Source organism: Colossoma macropomum, unplaced genomic scaffold, assembly GCF_904425465.1.
Source record: "Colossoma macropomum unplaced genomic scaffold, Colossoma_macropomum, whole genome shotgun sequence".
In the NCBI taxonomy this organism is placed as follows: Eukaryota; Metazoa; Chordata; class Actinopteri; order Characiformes; family Serrasalmidae; genus Colossoma; species Colossoma macropomum.
The window spans coordinates 29,444,563-29,462,762 of record NW_023494790.1 but is presented as its reverse complement, the minus strand read 5'-3'; the positions used below and the strand labels follow the sequence as shown (position 1 = coordinate 29,462,762).

The window sequence follows — 18,200 nt, the reverse complement described above, 5'->3', positions numbered from 1 at the left end:
TGTGAAGCAGAAAATGTAACCAACTTCTAAGACTGAACTTTGGAGGTGTGGAAAAACATCCCTGCAGATTTCTTTGAAAAACTGAAAGCTAGTCTCGCAAAAAGAATGAACGCTGTAATAAAGGTAAAGTATGGGCAAAAAAGGATATTATATTTAGTTGTTGAGGCTTCTGTGAAATTTTAAACTTATGTTTCCTGAATTTTTTGATACAGATTTTTATGTATTTAATGGCTGTTTTGAAGAAAACTAAATAAATGTAGGGTGGTCTCTGACTTTTGCAAACTACTGTCTCTCAGTATATATCGCTGTTGTCAGAACAAAACTTCATATCTCCATTTTTGTTATTTCCAGTTTTGATCTAATTTGAAACGCCTGTTGCCCTTTACATTGTTTGTGAATTTCATGAAGAGTGGACCAAAAGAAACTGCTCAAAATTACTTAGAAAAGTCTGGTTACACTGACTTACACTGAAAATAAGTTTTTACTTTCTCCTGTAAAGTTATTCTTTTTTGAGATACGAGCTTTTGTTCCAAAGCAGTGATATGCAAAATTCATTTTCTAAGCTTAAGCCTGAACCAAATCCTGACTTTAATTTCTCTGACATTAACTCTTCCACAATGAAACATGTAATTTTGTGAAGAAACACTTTACACAGTCAAGATATTGTTGGTTATATGTGTTTTTCTCTGGTTTTCTACAAAGTCAGTCTACTCTTGACCTGAAAATGCACAAAAACAAACACACAGACACAGAGAGTAGGACATAATCAGGACAGGTTGTCAGTGTGAGTTCAAAGAGATGCTTATCTGACAGGCATTTTGCATAAAGCTGCAGTGACTGTGAGTCACCACTGACCCTTCCTTTCAAAGCAGGAAACACGTCAAAAATAAACAACCATGAGGGGGTGGCGGTGGGGGGGGGTGTTATAGACCACAGTTACTGAGCCTGGATGAATCACCTAGGAAGGATGGGTGGAACGCCCCGGATTAGCCATCAATTGTAGTCCAAAAGACTGAAAGTCCAAAACACACCAGCCAGCTGCCCACTCCCTTCAGCGCTTCAGCTGTGCTTACCTGGCCATGGCTGGCCTGTCCTGGCTGACGACTGGCTCTCTGTGTTGGTTGGCACGGCGACCACAACCCTCTTGTGTGGCGTCCTCTGAGAGGGTCTTTGAGTTGGAAGAGATTTCAGCCATCTCTGGGCCCTAGTGGACAGAGGGAGAGAGAGAGAGAGTGGAAGAGAGAAACATTAAAGAGAAGGGAGAGAGTGAACAGAGTGGAACTGTGGGTACTTTCCACATTAAAACAAACCTCCAGAGCCAGCCTATTCAACCGCTCACAATTAGCCATTCAGTCTAAGGCTTTATACAGGCCTTACACAACTACACTGGGCGAAGCAAGAAGGACTCAGCAAGGCTGAACAGGGATCAACCACAGACTACCCCCCCACGCACACACAGCCTGGGAAAAAACAGTGTCTTAGAGTGAATGAGGCCAGAGGGAAAGGGGGGTAGAGAGGTCAGAGGGGTGAGAGAGAGAAAGAGAAAGAGAGGGAGGGGATGGAGGGCTACAAAAGGAAGGAGCTATTCAGTGAATCATTCACTCCCATAAGCTGTTCAAAGTTTTTATTTGTTTACTGGAAAAGGCATATGATTGCCATTGACATCATCTGCTCAAGTATTGCAATGCCAATTTCCATATATTTCCATATATTTTACCCTTAGAAGATTCTATTTCTGTTTTACTAGACACTGAAAATGTAATTAGACAATTATGATTAACTACATAAGTAATAACATAATTACATTTACATTTTGAACCACAAGTGTCAGTGTCAAAAATGAGCTACTAGTAAGAAATAATATCAAATTATTATTTTTTTGTTTATGGCTGGTGACCTCACAGTATTAAGAATGATGGGAATATAGCTTATCTCAACATTAAAATATTTGACTGTCAGTAAGTTTAATTTATGCAGTTATTAGATTACATATGCATCCTCATCCTTAGATTATCTTATATCTAATCTCCTCAGAAAATTTCCTTAAAAATGTTTTTAGCTGGAAATTAAATAATTTGCTATATGTGTTGGTTTTGGGCAAAGTTGCCAAAACTCACAAAAAAGATATATAAAGAGCTTTATTTGCCATAGGTGAAGCCAATATAAACACCATCTCTTCTGAGTAACAAGCTGGGGTTAATGAGATTAAAGTTCAGCACAGAGACCAGGATGTGAATGATCTTTACTCATCCTAATGTAAAGGGTAATAAGAGTCATCTGAGTGAATGCACATCTTTGAGTGTTCAAAAGTTCTACAAAGATTTATTGGGGCTTGCAGAGATGATCTAGAATGCTCTGATAAAGTCCTCTCATATATCCCTGGAGAGCCATGTCCTAGCTTTTAGTGTTAACAGTGCACCACTGATACACAACACAGAGACATGCTTTCAAAGAGCTCTCATAACAGGATTGTGCCAGTATATGTTTCTGAAAACATCTGACAAGACTTCAAGTGAACTCATGCTTCCATTATGATCTTACCTAAAGCCAGACTACTTCGATGTTAGTAGGCACTTAAATGCAAACACTGAAACATTAAAAGATGTCTTGATTATTTGATTAATCTCCATTGTAAGAAAAAAACTATTAAAATGTACCTTCTTGATAAATTGGTAGTGATTAGTTGGCAGTCTGCATATTTTAAACAACTAAATATCATTTTTCAGTATTTAGTGTGTTCACCTTTGCCTTTATTGCTGCAATCTACAAATTAGCATAAAACACCAAAAAGGGCAAAAACAGCTTTTCCACAGCTGTATTTCTTTCTCAGTCTTAGAAGTTGGTTGCATTTTCTGCTACTCGCAATCCAAGTAATCCTAAACAAATTCAGTGATGTTGAGGTCTGGACTCTGGTTAGTCCATTGTTCTGAGACCATAAACAGTTTCTTTGTTTTATGTGTAATTTCTAATTTGTCTTTTTTGTCAGAAACTGCTTCTTGACAGCTACACATCCTTGTGTTGAGCTGTCTTATAGCAGAAGGATGGACAGAAACTCTTGTGGATTTTTTCAGATCTGGAGCTTGATATTCTCCTCTTTCTCAAAGATGAAAGCTTGAATTACTGTTTATCTGATGGTGATAGCTTTGGTGTTCTACCAGGTCTTGCATGGTTGTTAGGAATTGTATTTTCTCTGTATCGTTTAATCATTTTTTTGAACTCCAGTTCAGTTTGTAAACTTGTCTTTTTCATTTATTTTTCTTTATTATTAATATATATTTTTTTCAAAAACTTCCTACTGTATCCCTTTTTAATAAAGTACTGGAAATTGTTAAGCTGATGTTTTATTGTTTTATATTTTTTAGTGACAGCCCTACATATATGTAAAAAAACGAAACAAAAAAAAATGAAATCTTGTGTGTAACACAATAAACCAGGAGTGGGGAACTGCACAGTTTGATGATTTCCCTGTTCAAACGCAACTGATTCAAGCAGTTAGTTACCAGGTTTAGGAATGTTAGAGCAGAGAAATCACCAAACTGTGTCGAAATCCAGACCTCAGTTCTGCACCCCTGCCATATACTGTGGACATAAGGACCAAATAAAATCTGTAAGTAAACTTATGTGTGTGGATTTTGCTGGTTGGCGGATTTTGCTCACATCAGACAACATGTATGTTTAACATGTCATGTTAAAGTAGGTCAGCATGGTGCAGTCATGGTGCCGCATCAGCAGTTCCTGTTAGGGGCTCTAATGGAAAATCTGCATATGATTTGGATGAACACCTCAGCAGTAAGGAAATGAGGAATGGACTAATATAGGGCATGCAGACAGCTGTGGAGTAGAGCAGAACAGCAGAGGAACTTCAAGAAAACGGCAACAGAGTGTTCATGCAACCTTCAGGCAAAGTCCGCCCACTTACCTTACTGTGAGACATCCTGGCAGACACGCTCGTTTTGAAGTCGTCATCTGCTTTGCCATCAGCTGCCAAAACACACAGACATACAAGTATGTCACACACGTCTGCTGTTCCATCCTAAACACATTATCTACCTCTGTTTCAGCTATGCTTTCATTTCATCGGGACTTTACTGTGAGTCACACCTGCCAACTCAGGTTTTCATCAGAGAGATAAAATGGAACTCCGCAAAGGTTATGTAGAAGTTTAGTATTTTAACATCAGCATTCAGTATTAGTGATTCAAATGTTTTAGTATTACTTATTATGTATAAAACCTTGAAAATTTACAGACATCTGAAGGCTTAAAGCTACGGCACACCACTGCATCATGTAGCGGAGCGCTGCTATCGAATGCATGCAGTGAGCATGAAGTTCATTTTTACACTTTACTCATATAAATTAAATGAAATAAAACTTTCTGTATAATATACTATGCTCGGCATCAGTTTACTACCTCTTTACAAACTCACTGCATTCAAGCTGAAAGATACAAGGTGAAAAAAGGACTAGGATGGTAACGTTAGCTAGGGTAACAGACCATTAGTCTGTTTATCTAAAAGCAACATGCGGTTTACTGCGGCTGTCTGGGGTCTTGATATGGCTTTAATTTAACATAGTAATGGCAAAATGCTCAGTGGAGCACTGTGAAGCACTGACATACTGAACAGTGCTCTAAGTTGCCAAGTGCCACCGCTATTGACGAGGAATGTTGGTGCCAGTGTGCCGGTTTACCTTCATTAAAAACAATGGTTTCAAATTTTTGTGTGATGCGTGACGCAATGCATCTGGTGTGAGGTGGCTCTGAAAGGGGAATTCCAAGTATCATGTCTTTACAGTGGTGGGGTCAAAATGTCTACAGCAGAAACACAGCCATTTCTTTTTCTATTACAAAATGACCGGTAGACCTACATGTGTCTTCTGAGTTTTAATGTGTAATGCTGATGAGGTGAAATAGTGGCAAATCAGGATTAAAGAAGGTTTCTTTGTGGACTATTTTGCCAAACAACTTCCTAAATGTTCCTCTCTGCCATATATGGATTTTAAAAATACGTTTAATCTCAAAGTATTGTGAAACTATGTCTCAGGCATCAGACAACATATTCATACCATTTAACTGAATAGCTTTCTGTTAGGGAGCTTTTAGGGGCATTAAACTCTCTGTGAACAACTCTGACTTTCACATCAAAGCATTTTGAATGAATTTGATCACACCTCAATGACTGTTGTGCAGAAATTTTGTAAAATCTGTGCAATTCCCTTTAAATGGTTCTCTGAAGTACAGAAAACCATGCCCACTCTTAGTAATACCCTACAAGGCTTTTGATGACTGATTAGGTGTTCTTTTAATATTTTGTATTTTTATCAAGTAGTATGCACAAAATAACAAAACACATAAATGACAACACCATCTTAACTGTAACATTAAAATAAAAGAAGAAAAGTAGAAAAATTCATTTGGAACACAAAAAGAGAGGAAAACATAAAGGTTCTGTGTGGAAGCTGTTCCATAACCATTTAATATGGTTGTATTTAGCATCAAAAAAGGTTCTCCTATTGTTAGAAGTCTTTCAACTTTTTAGTCTTTAGGAAGAATGTAGTTCTTTTAAACAAAGACCTTGGGAGTTTCCGACAAATCTCATAATGCACCATTCAAATCTCAGTGAGAACTCCAGTGTACACAGCACCAAGTGTGTAATGAGTAATGATTTAATACGAAACTGAAAGACTAGTTGTTGGCCACTGTAGCTTTTCTGTGTGTGCTCTTCGCAAACACAAGACAGGAAAAACTGGTCTCATCTGTCTCGAGCCTAATCTTCAAGTACACTGGAATGGCAGGGACTTTTTATGTCCTATTTATGATCCTGGCCATGATGTGCATTAAATTGCTACCCAAACACTGCACTGGGAAACCAACGTTAAAATGTCACAGCTGCACTGTAAATAACAAACAGTCTAAAAACGTACAGCCCATTTGGAAGCGGCTGTGAAAGATTAGGAGGTGAGTTTGTGTGTTCTGCATGGGAACACTCTGACTCTCCTCCATCTGGACTGGCTCTGTTGACTGGCCAACGTTACCTGTTAAAAGTTTGGGGACACCTTGCCTTAATGTTTTATTTTCACTCTTATTTTATAATGAAGTATGACTTTGAGTACATTTCAGAACTAAAGCTGGAATATTAGGTCTTAACCTCAGAAGGAAATGCAATCTGAAACTTGCCAGTATTTTTTATTTTTCCTTAATTTTACCCCCAGTCTAATTCCAGCCCCAACTCCCTCAGCTTATCCACTCTGCCTTTGCACATTCAAATCAAGTGCTTGCCATATTGAGGGCCATCTTCAAGTAATCAGTAGGGAGTGGGAGTGAGTGAGCAGGTGAGCAAGCATCAATGCAAACAGAAGTGCAACATGTTTGGCAGGACAGCAAACAAATGTGAGTTCCACTCTACTATTTAGTCAAATATTCTTTTTTATGTAGTACTTTTTCCACGTTTTTCTCACAAAACCATTTCACAAAATCACAGAACGTGCGAGATAAAGTAAAAACTCAAAACTGTAACTATATTTCTCCTCATGCTCAGCTGAGTTATATCCATCTTCTTCTGTAAGCTTCTTCTGTAAACTTATCCTTGCCTAAGCGCTAAGCAAAGCAATAGTGCCAGCTAAAAAAAAACTGAAAAACTATAAAAGTACAATTATTTGTACTAGCAGGTCAGACTGGAAGAGGAAATTTTTGCTCAGACTGACCGACTGACTGAGTCACTTTGTTGAAATGTCCATGTGCAAGGAGTGCAGCTTGCCACATCTCAGTCTAGTTCAGACTAACTAAAGTTATCTAGCAAGCAGTGTACCAGGGACAGTTGCATAGATAAGAGGCAGGTTAGCTAAAGCTGTGTTGCTTCATGTGTGTGTGAGTGTCCTTGTTTAAAAAAGTGCAGTGGTCTGCAGAAACCCGTTGGAAGTCACTGACTTTTATTTTGCAGGAAAGCCAAAAATGTCAAAGGAATTTTTAAAAATTAGTTATTACAACTTCTATGTTTGTGTATTTTCTGATATACTTGTTGAGTGCATAATTTTTTTTATTTTTTTTTCACTTTTTTAAAACATATACTGGCATCCATGTAGCTTTTCTTTTGTCTTCCACCATCCTCTGTAAGAGTAATTTCTAGATTTTTTTCTTAGATTTGTAAGATATTTGTAAGTTCATTTTTTAATAAACATTCAAATTCCAAGAAGTCAAACATTTAGCACATATTATTGTAATAATTTAAATGAAGAAGTGTAAGGATATGCTGTGGCATGAATGCAGCTACATTGATTCTGGCTGTATTTAGACGGACCGCTATATTGTTTAATTCCATGTGTGTTCTGCATTTAGCTAAACACAGTTTGATTAAGCTTACATTAGCTAGATAGCAGTGTACTGTGGACGGCTGCAGAGATGAGGACTTCGGATAAAAAGAACAAATTACATCTTTTGTTTCATTGTTGATTCTTGTCTCCTCCACTTCCTCCAGATAGTGTCCTATTGGCTGACTCATTGATATGTCAGAGTACACTTCATCAAAAGTTCAACTCAACTTCAGACAAATTTTTTGCATAACTTTCTCGCACTACCATGTGTTAATGCATTGTTCCGTGAACACTCCTAGTTTGTGTTGCGAAACTTGATGAAAAACACCCTACTTTGACAGCCACGTTCCATTTGATTGATGTGCAAACAAACTATTCCCAAACCATAGTTTTTGTGTGAGGTCTAGGGGCAGGCGTTTTTAAAACAGGGATACAAACAAAAAACACATTCACAAGGAACCACGTGGTGTGGTGGAGTGTTAAAGCAGCACATGACAACACAGCTAAATGAGCAAAGCATCAGTTTGCATCCATGCGGATAGCAGCTTCTTCCTTCCGCTGAAGACTGGCAAGGGCATCCTGACATTTTTGCATGTGTTCACACTCTCTTCCTTCATTAGGACTGCACTCCACAGCTGCACGTGAAAACTTCAAACACAATGACACTCCATAATGGAGTATTAGTGTGGAGGAACTGGTTTGGAATAGGTTGTTTGGAAAAGGCTGCAACCTCTGGTGGAACTGGAAACTGTTCTAAACAAACTGAATATACTACCAAATATTTACACAATAAAATATCAATATTCGTTAACTTAGTCTCACTTTGTTGATTTTTCAGAAATTTGCATTTATGGCATTTGGCAGATTTACAATTTGACCATTTTTACAAAGGTAGGTGAAGGTAGTGTTAGGAGTCTTGCCCAAGGACCCTTATTGGTATAGTGTAGGGTGCTTACCCAGGTGGGGAATTGAACCTACACTGATACAGTCTAGAAGGCAGAGGTGTTTCCCACTACACCATACCAACCACAAGAAATGCTTATCATCTCAGCTTCATGTTCACCAAAGTGTCTTCCTTGGTATGAAGTGTATATTTCCTAGTTTTCTTTCTGCAAACTAACAAAAAATAGCCATTTTGAAACGCTAGGTGTCCCGAAATGTTTGACAGACGACGCATGTGCTGCTCTTAGTCTTCAGCGCTCCATATTACTCTTGCTAACAGAGTGTAAGCAGAGCGCAGTCTTCGAGGCCAAGAATCAGAATGAGAATATCAGTTCTCCACCCCAGAGATATGGTGAAATATCATGATTAATTTTCACATCAAACCTCAAGAAAATGTCATGTTCATTCCTTCATCTTTCTCTTTCTCTCTCATTCCTTTCTTCCTGAGCAATGAAAATGCATGTGCCGAGTTAGCATTCCTCTTCTTGTAGGCGAGATTTTCCACCAGTGTGTGCAGAAAAACGGCTTGTGCCGCAGCAGTGGAACAGATGAGCAGTGCGCGAGTCTGGATAAAAACCTTACCCACTCGCTCTAAATACTCACCCAGACCTGCCAAACGGGGGGATCCCTAACGGCAACCCAGGCGGCCTGGCCGGCACACTACACTATTACTCAAGTCAGCTTGCTCTCCATACATCATCTTCACACGTGTGTCTGCATGTGTATGCGTGTAAGTGAGACAGGGCGAAAAAAAAGAGAAAGATTATAAAAGAGTATAACTTTGCGTGTTTCCAGTAAGGGTGAGCAATACAGTGACTTGAAGAAGTATTCACCCCCCTTAGAAGTCATCAGATTCATCTGGATTACAAGAGACACTTTGATATTTTGTGCTGTGTCATATTTTTTTAGGAGACTGAACCTCAAAATGTTTTCAATTTGAAGTGATATTGGTTTTATGTGAGAAAATGTCCTGTGATAACAATTACTAACTGAAAAATGTTTGCGTAAGTACTCAACCCCTGCGCTGTGGAAGCTCCAAGCTTACACAGTTGAAAGATACTGCCCTGATAAGAACACAATTGTCTTACATTTGGCCGCTATGTGAGAATTATTAAAAAGTTTAGCTTTTCTAGAAAGGAGACTCTTCAAGTACCATTGGTCAGACTGTGAATCTGGAAGAAACTTGCAAAAATGAAGAACAAAGATCATTCTAAGGCAATCAGAGATAAAGTTATAGACATGCACAAGATAGGAAGATGCTACAAAATAATATCCAAGTTCATCTGGACATCCCAAAGCACTATATCCAAGTCCCTTTGGACATCCCAAAGGGCTGTTAGATCAATTGTAAGGAAATGGAAGCTGCATCATATCACTGCCTAGACAAGGTCGTCCCTCAAAACGCCAGAGCGGGGGGACTTGTAAGGGCAGCCACAGCAAGATCAACAATCACTTAGAAGGAGCTGCAGAGTTCATTGGCTGACACTGGAGAAAAGGATGCACCAGTCAACAATATCTGCATACATCTGGCCTGTATGTTAGGATGGCTAGAAAGAAGTCATTATTGAAGAAAAAACACATCAAAGCAAGTTTGGAGTTGGCACGAAAGTATCAAAATGACAACTAAAATATGGGATGAGGTTTTGTGGTCAGATGAGACAAAAATGGTGCTTTTTGAACAATGATCCCAAGGCTAATGGCAGAAGACCAAAGCAACACAGAAATGGTTGAACAAACAAAAAGTCATACATAGTCAAAGTCCAGATCTCAATCCAATCAAAAATGTGTTGCATTTGGCTTAAAAATTGCTGTCCACAAGCATTCTGCAAACAAACGGAACAATCTGCCAGGAAGAACAGGCGAAAATCTCACCGAAGCAGTGTGGAAAACTAGTAGAAACTTTCTTTAACAGACTTAAAGCTGTTAAAGCAGCAAAGGTGGTTCTATCAAGCACTAGTCTGAAGGGATTAAATAGTATCAGCCTTTTTGAGTAATGAATTTTGACTTTCAAAATTTACTTTCAGAGCACATTGGTTTATAAAATAAATATGGCCTGAAACAATCTGTGTGACTTTTGTAATCGAGATGAAAATGACGACCTTTAAGGAGGCTGAACACTTTTGCAAAGCACTATATGTCAAACAATGTAACACTGCAAATACTTGTAAATATTGTCTTAATACAGTTTTTTCTGAGCTTGGCTAACGGAATAAAGTGATGCTACAGCAAATACACTTTTTTAGGGAACGAAGTTATATGTATCAGAAAATGTGAGAGTATCTTACAAGAATTTACAAGCCAGTAAATTCTTCAAAGAAAACAAAGAATAACTTTTAAACATGTCGTAACCATGCGCTCTTAATGAATATGAATACTGAGTAAATCTACATCTGTTACCTCTAGCGTAGGTCCTTCAAGGAGGCTGATTTAATTAAACCTGGTTGCTGCCTACTAAATTCATCAAAGGCTACAAAACAGTGGCAATCATAGGAAAACATTCAAGGTTCTCTCATTTACAAGCCATTAATGGGCTAACATGCAGTAAGCTCATTGTTAGCCTCACAAGCCAGACTTCTGTCTATCGTCAAAGAGTGCTGCCTAATGTGGTCGAGAACTGTCAACTTTGACTATACTGGGCCGATCGACTTACATGCAAAATAACCAAGCACAAAGAGTTGCCTTTCAGTGATGCCTAGAGGAAGGTTTTAAAGCGAGGCTACAACAATAACACATTTTCAGATAACAAAGTGATATACATCAGAAAGCATGCAAGAGTATCTTATTTACATGCTACTAAATTGTTCAAAGAAAACAGATACAAAGATAGGTTTTTGTGATGTTTAACTTGGAGAAACTTTGTTCTGCAGCTAGCTAGCGAAGAAACTAACGATAGCAAACTGATGAGCTCTCTTCAGACCGGATGTCTGAGCACAAAGCTGAGTGACAGAGTGAAAGTCGATCTCGTTATGTGGTGTGTATAGCTGTCACTGAGCTACTATCATGCTGTCACTGAGGCCACCACACACCAGCAACGTCCACACATCGGCGCTGCCACTCAGCATTCTGTCATTACTATGTTCAATTAGAGCTGTATCGAGACCACAGAAAGCCACAGTAGATCACCTTTGGCTTAAAGTTTACATAGAGAAAGGCAGCCAGTTCTTTCAGATAAACAGAGAAATGCTAACGGTTTGTTACCTTAGCTAATGTTACTGGTCTAGTCTCTGTCACCTCGTATCTTTCAGCTCAAAAACAGCGAGTGAGCGTGAATAATGATGGTGAAAGTTTTGTTTCATTAAATTTATACGAGTGTAATGTAAAAATGAACTTAAACTTGACATTTTTCAGCACTTTTACTGCATGAATTCTACAGCGGTGATCTGATACATGATGTTATCCCCTATGGAAATTTAAAAAAATATGGCCATATAAGCACATTTATCACAAAGAGTCAGTCATGTATTTCAAAATATATGTACATATATGTTATGTCCATATATATATGTATCACATATTGGACATACATGCATAATATATGGATCATATATATGTGTCTGATAGGTGGGTGAACACATGCATAATATATATATATAGATGTAAGGGAAATCTATATATACTAATATATTTTACACAGCAGGCTCTGTTATTATCACAAAGATTCTGCTGCTGCTTTCCATGTCCACTCTTTCTCAATACACTAGGACACAATATTAACCTCATAAACTCCATTAATCATTAGGACTAAAGTTGTGAAAGACAAGTGATTACAGTCCTATCACTGGAATTGTACCAGAACTAGCTGTATGTTGTACACAACTATCAGAATGATGCTGGTGGGCGTGTACGTGCACAGTCTGAAGGTGAGCTATAGGTTGACAGTATGGTTTTACTCATGCTATAACAGATGGGTTGCATTTGAAACACCAGGCTTTGTCTTCCTGTTAGTGAAAAGTCTGTTAAACAGAGCTCGTCCTCCAACAGCATCTGGGGAGGACCATGACATGCCCTTTCACCTTTTCAACAGAATGAAAAAAAAACTTGCTACAATGACCTTTCTGAAGCATTTAGATTGATGAGCTGATCATTATTAGAGTCTACATTCAAGGGATGAAGAAACGACAAACAGAAATCACCAATGATAACTGTGTATCACAATTAGAGCTTAAAATATTCATCTGAAACTGACAGGAGCCAACTACTGATGTCAGGTTTGGTCAGGTTCAGCCGGGTTTGGCCAGACTATGTCTAGTTTGGTCAGGTTCAGTCCGATTGAGTCATTTGTCCAATTTTTGTTGGGCTTGAGCAAGGTTCAACATTAACGTATTTAAGCTTGCATTTATCCCAGTTTAGTTTTTCTCATTACTTTTCCTTTATTCCTTTAAATATTTCTCAGTTTGGCATGCTGAAGTCACTTGTGTTCTTGTCAGCCCATTGAGGTCCACAAGGAACAATGTATTGTGTAAAATTTAATGGCCCTTGCTCATCAAAGTTGTGTAAAAAAGTACAGTCTTTAATGACGTACAAATTACTCTGTGTCTGATTCATGAAACTTCTGTAAGACGTGGAAACAAGCAGAGACTTAAGCCCAAATGATGAATCAGCTTCAGTTCGTGAAATTAATTACCAGTCTACCTGCGTTTATATATCATTTACCTGAAGTACACCGTAATTCATCATGTTTTGTTAGGGAGCCAATAAAACATTATTCAGTGAAAATGAACATTAGCTATGCTTGAAGGTGGAGTAGGAGTTCACTGCTCCTCATACTGACTAAACTTTATAGTGTTAAAATAACAACACAAAATGAAACGTTAAATAAACTAAATTAATTAATTTATTAATTACAATTCTTAATTTTTTTTATGAATAAATTGGTTAAAGTGAGTTTAAACTTAATTTTAGATAATTCTAATTCTTTTAGCTCATTGATGATCTGATAATGGCTGTCATTGAGGCTAGGTAACTTTCCATCATCACTAAGCTAACTATGCTATGGGTTACGTGAAGTTTTATTTGGATTGCTGTAGGTCACACAGAGTGTTCTCCAAATAAAGCTCTAATCATGATTACTTTGATGAAACCAGTGACCCCCCCACCAAGTTAGCAAAGGCTCTGCTCTTTCACACAGTGCGTCTGAGATAAAAAGTCATTGTGCTGAAAGGTGTCTGTGTGTGTTTAGCTTCACTCTGTCCTAAGTTCGACAATCACTACCTCTCATTGTGGCTGTATGGTGGGACAGTATATATCTCTTCCTTCTCACTTAAGAGAGAAAGGGACACAGGGAGCACAATGGAGAGAGGAGAGGGAGAAAGAAAAGAGCCCTATTCTTCACAAAGGAGCCTTTGAAGGGACTGAAAGGGAAGAGACTTACCCTTTGGCATCTTGACGTCCTCCACTCCCAGCAGACTGTGAAAAAGAGAGGCAGATATTAGTGATGTCACACAAATGCAGAAACAGCACAGAACTTTAAAGAAATAAGCCACGATGGGCTGCACATTGCAGTGATTTTACCCCAGGATCACTAGGCATAATGCAAAGCACAACAGCCTTCAGTGGCTTATTGCTTTTATACAAAATACACCATGATAAAATTTAGCAATGTTCAAAAAAATGTTTCTTTTATGATTAATATTAATTGCGATAAACAATTCTTCTGCCAAGCAATAGTAGTTTATGGATGCCAAACAACATAACAAACAAATCAAAGCTTATTCCATGAACAGCACAATGGCATTTAATAACTTGGTGCATTAATACAGAATTCAGTTGTGTGTGGTCATATGTGCATATCACAGCAGTGTAGCTAAAGGGGGCCTGGGATGGGGGTTGTCTGATGGGGCCAAGACACCCCATTTGACCCCCACATTTCACATGGTTGTAAAAAAAACGTCCAGTGTCAATGAAAATATTACAAAATGTTATGCTGTCCTGTGCAAAGGTGCAGATTCCTTGCGTCATGACCTTTTCCACTCTAAATAAATAAAAGACTTGGATTTGCAGTGAACACTATCACCATGGCAACATTTACACATCTGCACACCACAGTCAGTCATGCAAGAGCGCACTGAACTTTTTTCCAAGAACAACATGTAAACACAGCATCAGTTCGCTCCATTGTTTCTCCTGATGGTGAGAACTTAGATGAACTGTGCTCCAAACTACCAATTAGCAAACAGAAGTACATGACCGTCATAAAGAAAACAAAGTTCAAAACAGTGAGATACCTGCTGTGGTATTCTGTCACTTGTTATAGCAACTAATGTCAACCAAATGTGAGGTGAATAATCAGGTTGTTTTTTTACTCTACAACTATAATGAAGCTGGCTGGTTGGAGTTTGTCATTTTTGCAATATACCAATGCAATTCCAAAAAAGTTGGGACAGTATATGAAATGCAAATTATAACAGAAAGCCATGGTTTGTAAATCCACTTTGATCTGTATTTAAATAAAAGCAGTAAAAAGACAAGTTGCATAATGTTTTCTCTTATCAACTTCATTGTTTTTTGTAAATATATGTTCATTCTGAAATGAATGCCTGCAACTGGATGTTCGTGGCCTACAATCCTCCAGATGGCACTGCATTAAAACCAACATACTTCTGTGATGGATATCACCACTTGGGCTTGGGAGTACAAATGACAAACTGCTGTCAACACTGTTTGTTGCTGCATTTACAAATGCAAGTTAAAACTGTACTATGTACAGTGGAAGCTGTAAGTCAACAACATTCAGAAACACTGCCGACTTCTCTGGGCTCATGTTCATCTTAGATGGACTGATACACAGTCCAAATGTTTAGTGTGGTCTCAAGTCAACCTGTAAGATTGTTTACAGAAATAACAGGCTGCACAATCAGAAAGTGCAGGTGCTAGATTGGCCTGTATGTCTCCTATTGACAACGTGTGGCACATTATCAATTGCAATTTACAACAACGAACGCTCCATATGGTTGTGCAGCTGAAGACTTCTATAACTGAAGATAGGCAAAAAAAATGTAAAAAGTGGATCAGTTGGTGACATCAGTACCCAAATGTTTACTAACTGCTGTTGGAAAGACAAGTGATGTAACCCAGTGTAAACATTTTTGGAAAATGTTGCAGGCAACATATTTGGAATGAGCATATATTTATAAAAAAACAATAAAGTTTATAAGGTAAAACATTAAACATTGTGTTTTTGCACTGTTTTCAATTTATTACAGGTCAGGCAGAATTTACTAATCTCTGCTTTCTGGTTTTTTCTGGCATTTTACATACTGTCCTTTTTTGAAACTGGGTTTGTAGATGTCTCTGGGCCTTAACGCTTGCTAGTTAACCCCCCCACTTGCAAGCAGGTCACCCCTAAAATGAAATTCTGGCTATGCCACTGGTATTTCAAGCATTTTACAACAGCTTTGAACATGGCTCAGGTTGTCAGATTTTAGAACCAGAAATATCAGTTTTATAAGACATATTTTCACCCGAAATCCCCTCGCCTCCCTCCTCCTAATATCCACACTGTACACTAGTCAGATAAAGTCAAGGGAACTACTCTGGTCAAACGCATGATAAAGCGCACTTCATGAAGAGCATGATAAAATCTGTCTTTTTTTGCCAACTCATCCTGCACTTTTGCAAGGGTTTCAGAGTAAGACTAATCGCAGAGGATCTGCCAACAAGATTCAGCTGAGTTCCATTACACCAAGGTTTTCTCGCATCTGTTTGGACCCTGACTGTTAGATCAGTCCCTAAGGACTGAGAGAGCTCCTGCAGGAACAGCATATGATGGAGAGCAGCTGCCTGTAGGGCAATTAAAATGTAAGACTTGCATAAGCATAACAAATTTCACATAGGGGAATCAACCTCGAAACAAAAAAAAGTCTGACTCAGGAACAGACATGCATCTGACAGCCGACGTGTCATCAACAGCAGCCAGCCAGCGCTGCTACAAAAGATTACAAAAGAGGAAATACGATATCTTGGGCATGACCCGCACTCAGCGCAGCATCTACCAGTGCAAAGCTATCAGCGCACTGAAAAACACAATTTGCCACAAAGCATGAAATAAACAGACTAAACATAACCAAGACAACTTCCCTTCACAGACTGAGTGACTGCTATAGCAGTTCCCACAGAGAGCCGAGCTTGAGTTACAGTCAGAGGATTTAACAAAGAGAAGAGTCAGAATACAGAAAATCATGTACACTGCACTAAGTGCTACGATTAAAGATATATATATATATATATATATATAGAGAGAGAGAGAGAGAGAGGGAGAGAGGGAAAGGAGAGAGGCAGAGAGTGAAAGAGTAAGACAGAGAGAGAGAGAGAGAGAGAGGAGAGAGGGAGAGAATGAAAGAGTAAGACAGAGAGAGAGAGAGAGAGAGAGAGAGAGAGAGAGAGAGAGAGGAAAGAACCAAATAAAAAGAGAGAGAAAAAGACAGAGAAGGCAGAGGAAGAGATGAGAGGGGAGAGAGAGGCAAAGAGAGAAAAAGAGAAGGAGAAAGAGAGAAAGGAGAGAGAGAGAGAGAAAAGCAGAGAGAAGAAAGAGAGAGAGGGAAAAAGAGCGGGAGAAAAAGAGAGGAGGGAGAGAGAGAAAAGAGAAAAAAGACAGGGAGGGAGGCAGTAAAAAAAAATCATGAGAGAGGGGAGAAAAAGAAAAAAGGGAGAAAGAGAGAAAGGAGAGAGAGAGAGTGAAAAAGAGAGACAGACAGAAAAAGGAGAGTCAAAGAGAGAAAGAAAGAAGGAGTGACAGAGAGAGAAAGAAAGGCAGGGAAGCAAAGAAGAGAGAGAGAGAGAGAGAGAGAGAGAGAGAGAGAGAGAGAGGGTGGGGAGAGTGAAAGTACTCTAGTGGGCAAAAACCTGTTCAGTGCAATCTAAAATAAAGTGGTCAAGCTTTTGACTTCACACTGTTCCCTCAAAGCTCATTGACCCTGCTGTCTCTCTGTGCTCTGCCTCCGCTGCATTCTAAGTGGCTGGGGTCCTCCGCCGGCCCCTGCGACCGCTTCGCTGATGGACTGTCAGCCATGACTCTGAACTCGACCGGCCGCCATGCCTCAGAGAGAGGGGTCAAAGGTCACATCTGCATGCAAATGTAGACTTGGGAAGAGAGGTGAAAGGATGAGAAGGGCAGACGGGGAGAGGAGAGAGCAATAAATCAGCACACCGAGAAAAAGCACTGGGAGGACGGAGAAAATGATAAGGTTTACGAAAAAAGCATGAGAGGCATCACAGTGGAGGTGGCGATATGACACAAACATAACATTATTATACTTTACAATATACGATTCAGAGCCCATTTATTCTACATCAGTCTTACAGGCAAAGTAACAAAACAGCCTGTTTAAAAAAAGGGTTCTTCTATTGTAACAAGTTTGACATTGTAACAATAGAAGAACCCTTTTTGATGCTACATAGAACCCTTTTCAAAAAGGTTCGATACAGAACTACCTACAGCACATTCTATAGAACCTTTTCAGAATTGAGCGTTCATGGTTGTATATAGAACTATTTTCTTTACCAAAGTACTGTTGAAGAACCATTCTTTTTAAGAGCGTCCATAACTTTACATATTAGCACATTAGTTCATAGCAGTGAATAATAAGTCTTAAGATAAGCCCTGAGTTCAAGGGCTAAAAGTCCAGCTGCTCTCAAACTATCTGCAGCTGAGGTCAGTTAGGCATCCTGGATGTGTTTTCAGAGCTAGAAGTGGAGGGCAGAGCTGCAGGGGCAGGACGATACGCCATCCTGAACTTTCACTTTCCTTAGATTCACTCATATTACATCGCCTTTGAGGCTCCTCTTTCATGTTGCCACGGTTAGTTTGCCCTAGTTTGATGTGGGCGAGGGCACGGCAGTAAAGAGAGACTCTAGCTCTACTCCAACAGTCAAAACATCTGCACTCCCAGCTCACACAGGGAGGCAGCCTGACCCCGTAATGTGAGTGAATTCCGCATTATCATTGTCATTCT

The 18,200-nt window shown here is 39.0% G+C and overlaps 1 protein-coding gene across 6 annotated transcripts in view; it reads right to left on the bottom strand.

The window, feature by feature from the left end:
* The window catches only part of svild (supervillin d), a 90,909-nt gene that overhangs the window by 39,400 nt on the left and 33,309 nt on the right, over positions 1-18,200 (bottom strand). For all 6 annotated transcript variants that reach the window (XM_036572984.1, XM_036572989.1, XM_036572988.1 and 3 more), the window contains exons 3-5: positions 13,622-13,656; positions 3,920-3,981; positions 1,074-1,204 (exon numbers count right to left, since the gene is read on the bottom strand). In XM_036572984.1, coding sequence (XP_036428877.1) covers positions 1,074-1,204; positions 3,920-3,981; positions 13,622-13,656 — 228 coding nt within the window. The remainder of the gene's footprint in view (positions 1-1,073; positions 1,205-3,919; positions 3,982-13,621; positions 13,657-18,200) is intronic.